The following is a 7,701-nucleotide window of genomic DNA, read 5'->3' as shown; positions in this document are numbered from 1 at the left end:
CGGCGGGGCGGCGCCGCCCGCTTGGCGCGATGCATCGTGCAGAGTCAGCCGGGCTAAACGCCGCTTCCCCCGCTGCGGCCTGGCCTCCAGCAGCTCCTCACGCCAGGCTGGCTCCTCAGAGCAGCGAGTGGAACGTGTCTGTGCTCCGATCCGGTACAACAAAAGGTTTAATTCCCAAACGGTCACAGTCCCTGTGGGCTCAGGGCAAGGGGACCCCCAGAGTCACAGCGGAAATCCCTCTTCACTGGGACATTTCACAGCTGGCTCCTGCCCTCCTCTTCCTCCTTTTTAGCCACCTACTCCTCCAATTAGTCCCTTTCCCTTTAACCAGCCAGCGCTTCATTTCCCCGGGAGCTGCCAGGGAGATGTCCCATGGAGTGCTCCTTTGAAATTCAAGTAACCGATTTCCCACCTCCCAGGCTGCCTGACTCCTTCAAAGCGCTCCCCGTTCGCCAGGCCCTGCTAACAATCCTGCAGCACGTTGTGCTTACCTGCGCACATGCTAATTCACTTTTTCTCCCAATTAAGAAACCTGGCCCCTCTGCTGTCCAGCTGCTTGTCCCACCCACTTGCACCTGGGAGTGCTTGAGCAAGGGAGAGCTTGAGGGGACAAAAGTTTCTCAGAATTACCCATGATTGAGTTTTCTTGCCCCAGATCATGTCTCTGCAGAGGACTGTCCTGGCTGGGTCACATCCAGCAGCTTTGGAGATGCTGCCGTGACCAGAGCAGACTCTGCCAAAACCCTCAGCACATTTTTCACAGTGTCAACCCCAGCCTGGGGCTGGTGCTGCCATAACTGCCATCCTGGTTCTGGGTCAGGCCACCCACATCCCAAACTGGAGACTGCGTTAATGACAGCCACAGCGGGACAGCCACTGGCAGGACGGCCTGGCCACAGCACTCCCTACGGCAATCACGGCAGGGGGTGCAATCTCTGCCAACATTTATTGGGTCTGTGCCAGCTGGGGCAGCTCAAGGGCTGTCTGCACCCTGTGGGAGGTGGGTTTGGTCACAGAGGAGGGAACCCCTCCTCCTCCCAGGCCCGAGGGTCACGCCAAGTGTCTGCCAGACCTGGTGTTCTGCTTGGCATGGTCTGCAGGGAGCTGTGGGTCACAGGGAGCCCCTCACCGAGTCACGTCACTCAGATCCAGCGCCGTGCCCCAGTCACGCTGTTGAAGAGATAGTCCCTGCCTGTGCCTGGGATGGGAAGCGAAGCAACAGTCAGCCATTCCCCCTCAGCGCTGCCCAGTGCCCATCTCTCCTGTCCCCCAGGCCCCTCTGCTCCAAGGGACACAGCCTGAGGCTGCTGAGCCCACAAAAGAGAGCACTCACATGGGTCCTGGGCACGGCCGTCAAACTGCCCCTGTGTGGAGGAGAGGCAGGAGAGGGTGTTGAGAGCCCCAGGGCTCCCACCCACCCTCTCAGCAGGGCACACACCCTTGCCATCATGGCACACACTTACTGGGCTGCCAGCATGGAGGTGGCCCTGATCCTTCTCGTCTCCTCTCTGCTCCACCACATTCCAGGAGCTGCAGAGAGAAGAGGGGGGGTGAGGGGAGGGCATGCTGTCAGTGATGGGCTCCCAACTTCGACCCTGAGGGATACTGCCAGGAGCAGGTTGCTAGCCAGGCTTTGCACTGCCAGCTGTGCCCCATTAGGCTTATCATCCACCTACCTGATCGTCCCCTTACCCAGCCTGTGTGTCCCCTGGCCACTGAAGGGGCCTGCAGCAGAGGCCATGCTCTCCCAGGCACCACCACCTTTCAGCAATGTCTGAAAGTGGCAAGCTGGTCTGCCACCACATCCACTTGTTTCCCCACATGCCAGCACACACCGTTCTTGTGCTTGGAGGATGCTTTGCTGGGCGACCTGCAGCCCAGAGCCTCCCTGCTGCCAGGGCCACCTAGAGGGGCTGAGCCTGAATCTTCTCCCTTACATGGTCACTACAGCCCCAGTGCCACCAAGCACTGTGTCCCCAACCTCACCAGTGGATGCATGGATGCACAGATTCAGCCATGCATCACTCCAAGGTGGTTATGCCACTGGAGGTGGCTGTTATCCTGCTTGTGGGCTTGCACATCTCCTCCTCGCCGTGCAGACGCCCGCTGCAGGCTGTGCTGGCTCCAGTGCCTCCTTGGACCCTCCCCTCCACCGTCTGTCACCTCTCATTCCTTCTCCAGGGGTGTGCAGCCTGCTCACCTCCTCCCAGGGAGCTTTCCCTGTCAAGTCACGGCTCCCCTGGTGAGCTGCAGTGGCCCCAGCCCCGGTGCTGGGTCCCAGCCCTGTGGCAGGCAGCAGTGCCAGCGCTGTGCCATCCCACCCTGCCCACTGCAGAGTCTGTGCCCCAGCCTGGCCACCACCATGCCTGTCCCCCAGACAAATTGCTGTCTCTGCACCCATGGCTCCCATCAGAACTACACCCTTGCCCTGGGTCAGAGACAGCTCCCCAGCACAGCAGCGCACGAACCACAGCCAAACACAGGGTACATTAAACACCCCCAACACGCTGCATCTCCCGGCTGCCTGTGAGGACATTGTGGGAACCTGCGCCAATATGCACGGCTGCCCTTTGCCACTGATCCAACCGCCCTGGCCATGCAGCACCCACCTCTTGCCCAGGACCAGCTTGCCAGGGTCTTGATTGCTGCAGGAGGAGAAGGAAGCCATGAGCCCTTGGCCTTGCTTGCTGTGCCATGCCATGCCATGCCATGGGGCTCACCTGCACAGCAGGCTCCATGCTGTGCAGCCCAGGGTGGCCAGCAGCAGGATGCCAGAGACAGTCAGCACGGCCACAAACCAGGCCGGCGGGTGCCACACCGACTCTGTCCACGTGACAACCAGCGGCTCCTTCCGCAGTGTCTACAGAAGCGGTGGGGTGAGGAGGCGTGCGATGGTGGGGGTCCTGATAGACCCAGGAGCGCTGCCTGGGCAGCAGGGTCTGCTCACCGTGCGCTGGGTGGTGGTGGTGGGTGGCACCAGGGTGCTCCGGGGGGTGACATGCACCACCAGTGCCACCATGGTGCTGCGGCGGGGGATACTGGAGCTGACCCACACCTCCACCAGCAGCACAAAGGTGCAGGGCTCAGCCAGGTCATCGGGGAGGTAGAAGAGAGTGTTCCCCTCCAGCCGAAAGCGTCCGTCCTCGTTGCCTGGACAGGAGTGTGTTCTCAGTGGCACATCATGGTGAGAGGCCGAGTTGTGCTGTGGCTTGGCCACTCCTCACCTCCAGTGATGGCGTATGCCAGCACAGCGTTGTCAGGGCTGCCCTGGCATGCCAGGCGGGTGACGGGCTGGCGGCCACCCGACCCGGCCGTGATCCGCAGCTCCTGCACCTCGGGAGTGCAGACCGGCGGCTGGTCCGGCACGGCCTGTTGGGAGTGGGGGGAGCTGGTATGGCACCCGCGGGGGCTTGCACCCACCATGGTTCACCCAACGGGCTTGCACTTGCACCTGCAGGCGCACGGCCACGTCGCACAGGCGGCTCCGACGCTTTGCCAGGTCCAGGTCGTTGTGGGTATCTGTCAGCCGCACCGTCAGCCTGTAGCTCTTGTGCTGCTGGGAATCAAGGGGTCCCACCACGCGGATCTCACCTAAGGAATGGTGCGAGCTGCTGGGCACCCGTGGGTGCCACGGGGTGCAGAGGGGGCTGGGGAAGGGGCAAGATGCTCACCAGTGCGTGTGTCAATGGAGAAAGGCTGCGCAGGATCAGGGCCCCCCTCCAGGCTGTACTCGAGGCTGTCTGGTGGGTAGTCACGGTCGGTGCCAGCCACACGCCCCACAACGCTGCCGAAAGCCGCTGTCTCCGGCACGGTGAAGGCAGTACCGTTGGGGCACACCGGTGTGAATTCATTGACGGGTGTCACTGTCACGAGCACGGGCACACGGGCTGTGTGGCACACAGTGGCTCAGTGTGATGGCACTGCCCTGCACCCTGCAGCCTCACCGGGCTGTGCGTGCTCCCCCTGCGACAGGCTGGGGGATGCAGGGATGGTGGCACCACCCCTGGGGGCCAGGTGTCTCTGGTGCTACAAGGGAGAAACTTTTCCTCAGTGATCTGCTGGTTTGGGGGCTGGGAAGGGGCTTTTTCTACCTCTCCCATGACCTCCCCCATTGCACCCCCCAGGGACACAGGCACTCACTGCTCCGTGGGGGCTGCCCTCCCGCCGTCACCACAACGGTGGCCGTGAACTGGAACCCCACAGCAGCCACGGCCTCTGAGTCATAGTCCAGGGTGGCATTGACCTGCCAAGACAGGGTGGGGGGGTCAGGCAGAGTCAAGGTGCTCTGCAAAGCTGGGGTGTCCCACAAAGCCAGGGTATCCCTCAAAGCTGTGGTGCTGGGGGACCAGGAGGGAGCAAGGCTGGGGAGTGGTCAGGCCTTGGGAACAGAGTCCCGGGGAGCCCTGGGGTGGGATCCAGCATGATGGCATGTCAGAGGGTCCCCCCAGTGTCCCACTGGGCTCCCCCAGGTCCAGGCTCACCAGCCACCTGGGCGTTACCTGTGGCTGCTCACCTGCAGCTGTGGCCCCTCCATGCGGAAGCGGGATTGGGAGGCAGGGGACTCCTCAAGGGCATAATGCAGAGACCCCTCAGTGCCAGAGGAGTCGGTGCACCTCAGTGTCACGAGGGTGCTGCCAGGGGACACCGTCTCGGGCACCTGGGACCTGTGGCAGGGCAGCCAGCATCTCAGCTCCTGTCCCCCCTGTCCTGGACATGGCAGAGCATCCCCCACACCTCACTCTCCCCCTGAACCGTACACAGAGATGGCTGGGATGCAGCTCGGAGCCTGCTGGTCTATCCCTTGCACTGTGATGTTGAGCGTGGTGGTGGCGTGGTCGGCAGGGCGCAGCGCGTTGTAAGCCCGGACGAGGAGGCGTGTGTGGGCCACCGCCAGCCGGCGGGTGCTGCGGATCTCACCCGTCACTGCGGGAGGAGGCACGGCCTCACACAGGGCACGGCCGCAGGGACAGGGTGGCCCTGGGGAACCATGCTGCCCTGCTCACCCTCGTTGATGGTGAAGAGTGCAGGCACCACAGGAGCAAGGATGGCATAACGGACATTGTCACCACTAGCATGAACCTGAGTGACCAACTCCAAGGGTCTGGTGCTCTCCAGCACTGTCACGTCCCGCTCTGGCTCACTGCAGGCAAGGCAGGCAGCATGGCATGGCCTGGTGCCACCAGCACCCTCTGCCCAGCCAAGCCCCACTCACAGGAAGGTGACACGGGGACGGCGCGATGGCAGCACCTCCACCCTCACGGCCCCGCTGCAGTTGTGCCCGTGGCGGTCTGTCACCTCGATCTCCAGCCTGAATGTCTGCGGGGCAGGGTTGGGGCGGCCATGGGACAGCCCCGAGTGGCACCAGGGACGGGGATGGGGATAAGGATAGTAATAAAGATAACAACAGGATGGGGACAGGAACAGGGACAGAGACAGGAAAGGGGAGGGGAGGGAGACAGGGACAAGAATGGGGCTTGGAGCAGGAACAGGGGTGGGAGGAGGGATGAAGATGGAGCTGAGGATGAGCTAGAGACCAGAATGGGGATGGGAATAGGGTAGGGATGAGGACTGGGACAGGACTCAAGATGCAGAAGGGGATGGAGCTGGGTATAGGGCAGGGCTGGAGCACTGCTGGGACTTGGGGGAGACAGGAGCCCGAAGGGAGGAGCAGGATGCAGAGACCTGCTGCCAGTGCCAGCAAGGGCCTAAGCCCAGGTGGGCTGAGAGGAGGCTGGGATAGCCTGGGGACACTGGTGCCCACCTGGTTGTCCTTGCTGGGGTCGAAGCCACTGGCAGGCGCCAGCACCAGGCCCCTGCGGGTGAGCATGAGTGGTGTGTCGTGGTTTTGGAGCCTGAACTGCAGAGAGATGAGTGGTGGAAGGAGGGTGAACCCCTGCCCCCCGCCTCCCCACCCGGGGTTCAGCCGTCCCTGAGACTGCTCCTGCTTGCGCCGCCTGTGAGCAACTGCCACTCACCGTCAGCCCGCCAAGCGGCTGCGGCAGCACTGCGTACAGGGGTGTCCAGGGTGCCACGTCCGCCAGCACCTGCACCACATCTCCCCCTGTGGCACAACAGCATGGCTGTGGGTGCCCAGTGCCAGCCAGCACCCACGGCCCCTGCTCCCCATGCTTCCCCTGGCTCCTACCCGCGCTGGTGAAGGGCGTGTCACAGCGCAGCGCCAGTTCTGCCGTCACCCGGACAAAGAGCTGCTCTTCCACCTCATCCTCCCCGGGACAAGCAGCCCGCAGGGTCAGGGTGTACTGGTTAACCCGATGGGCATCAAGCTCTGCACCGGCACGCAGTGTCACCTGCCATGGGGACACGGCACTCAGCAAGGCGCCCATGGGCTCCTGCCCCGCTCCCCGTCCCCCAGCCTCACCTCTGCATGAAACGTGGCGGCGGCCACAGGGTCAGCGCTGATGGCGATGGGGTTGAAGGGGTGGCCAGGCTCGATGCTGTGCAGGGTGACATTGGGGCTGCCGCTCGCATTGCTGCAGGACACGGTCACCTCGGCCACGCGGGTGCCCGGTGCCGCGTCCTCGCTGAGGGCCACCACACGTGGCAGGTCGGGCAGGGCTGGCGGGAGACCCCAGGGACCAACCTCGCAACTGGCCAATGCCACTGACAGCTCGCCCAGCCGTGCTTAGGGAGCTCTGCTCCCGCACCCAGGCACCCACGTGGGCACGGGTGTCCCTGCCGGGTGCAGCAGGGCCCAGGGGCACACCACCCTTACCTGCTGCTCTGACGACAGTCCCTGCAAAGAGACAAGTGTCACTCCAGCCTGCCGGGTGTCTCCCGGCAATGCCCTGGGGAACCCCCAGAGATGTCCCTGTGATGCTCCAGGGTTGCACCACTGGTGTCTGGATATGTCCCAGTGATGCCCTCATAACGCCCTGAGGATGCCCCAGCAATGCCTCCTCCCTGCCTGAACCCAAGCAGGCAGCTGCCAGCCCCTCTGCCCATCCTGGGTGCAGCTCCACACACATGGGGACAAATGAGGGGCATCTGTTCCCTGCCCCCCTCCTCTTCGTCCCCCACCCAGGGTCTGCCAAAAGGGTACCCCCAACGCTGTGAGCCTCAAGTACCTACCTGAGGCACGGAGGCTGAGGAGGAGGAGGAGGAAGGTGAGGCGTCCGTGCATGTCCATGGCTCGCTGGCTGTTTGGGACAAGCCGGAGCTCGTTGCCAGGGGTGCTGGGCACCACCCCGGCCCAGCGTCACACTGGCCAGCCCCGACTGCCAGCCCGGCCCCAGGGCAGGGACAGGGCACGGCCCCGGTGCCCCCAGGTCCCTCGGCCTCTGCTCCCCGCCTCCCGCCATCCCCTGGCTGGCGCGGGGCAAGCGGGCAGCGATGCTCCGTGGGGTTTCGCCGCCACACCACACTGCCTGGCCACGCGGCACGCTCGGGAACTGGGAAAATTAGCTGGGAGGTAATTTTTGGCCGTGTTCTCCTTCATTTGCAAGCCAGAGCCGCTTCTCCAGGAATTCCTATTAAGTGCTATTAGCGCCCAATTAATAGGCGGTGGCGGAGCGTGGCCTGGGTGGCCGGGGTCACCTGTCCCTCCTCCAGCACTTGAACTTCTTCTGGCAGCCCGGTGGCGGCGGGGGCCTCCGCCGGGACCCTGGCACTGGGCTGCCCTCCCTCCCGCCAAGGCTTCCCGACGCCGGGACCCCCGGTGCCTGCGGGGCGGGGGTCCTGCCC

The 7,701-nt window shown here is 63.9% G+C and overlaps 2 protein-coding genes across 2 annotated transcripts in view; both read right to left on the bottom strand.

Moving 5' to 3' along the window:
* Window positions 1–1,086: 1,086 nt before the first annotated feature.
* Window positions 1,087–7,147, bottom strand: CDHR4 (cadherin related family member 4). Its single transcript, XM_026857614.1, is given in 21 exon segments — window positions 1,087–1,198; window positions 1,334–1,364; window positions 1,464–1,530; window positions 2,610–2,645; window positions 2,721–2,860; window positions 2,948–3,150; window positions 3,225–3,369; window positions 3,452–3,591; window positions 3,672–3,887; window positions 4,141–4,243; window positions 4,514–4,664; window positions 4,758–4,923; window positions 5,004–5,140; window positions 5,213–5,316; window positions 5,762–5,857; window positions 5,976–6,061; window positions 6,146–6,308; window positions 6,380–6,576; window positions 6,734–6,834; window positions 6,836–6,893; window positions 7,090–7,147. Coding segments are annotated over 21 exon segments (2,454 nt in total). The 3' UTR covers window positions 1,087–1,142.
* A 353-nt stretch (window positions 7,148–7,500) lies between these two features.
* The window catches only part of UBA7 (ubiquitin like modifier activating enzyme 7), an 8,708-nt gene continuing 8,507 nt past the window's right edge, over window positions 7,501–7,701 (bottom strand). The window contains exon 20 of the mRNA XM_026857613.1: window positions 7,501–7,695. Within this exon, the coding sequence (XP_026713414.1) occupies window positions 7,501–7,695 (195 nt within the window). The remainder of the gene's footprint in view (window positions 7,696–7,701) is intronic.

This window comes from Athene cunicularia (genome assembly GCF_003259725.1).
Source record: "Athene cunicularia isolate RWA chromosome 12 unlocalized genomic scaffold, athCun1 chr12_part1, whole genome shotgun sequence".
Taxonomy (NCBI): domain Eukaryota; kingdom Metazoa; phylum Chordata; class Aves; order Strigiformes; family Strigidae; genus Athene; species Athene cunicularia.
This window is presented reverse-complemented; position numbering and strand designations above follow the sequence as displayed.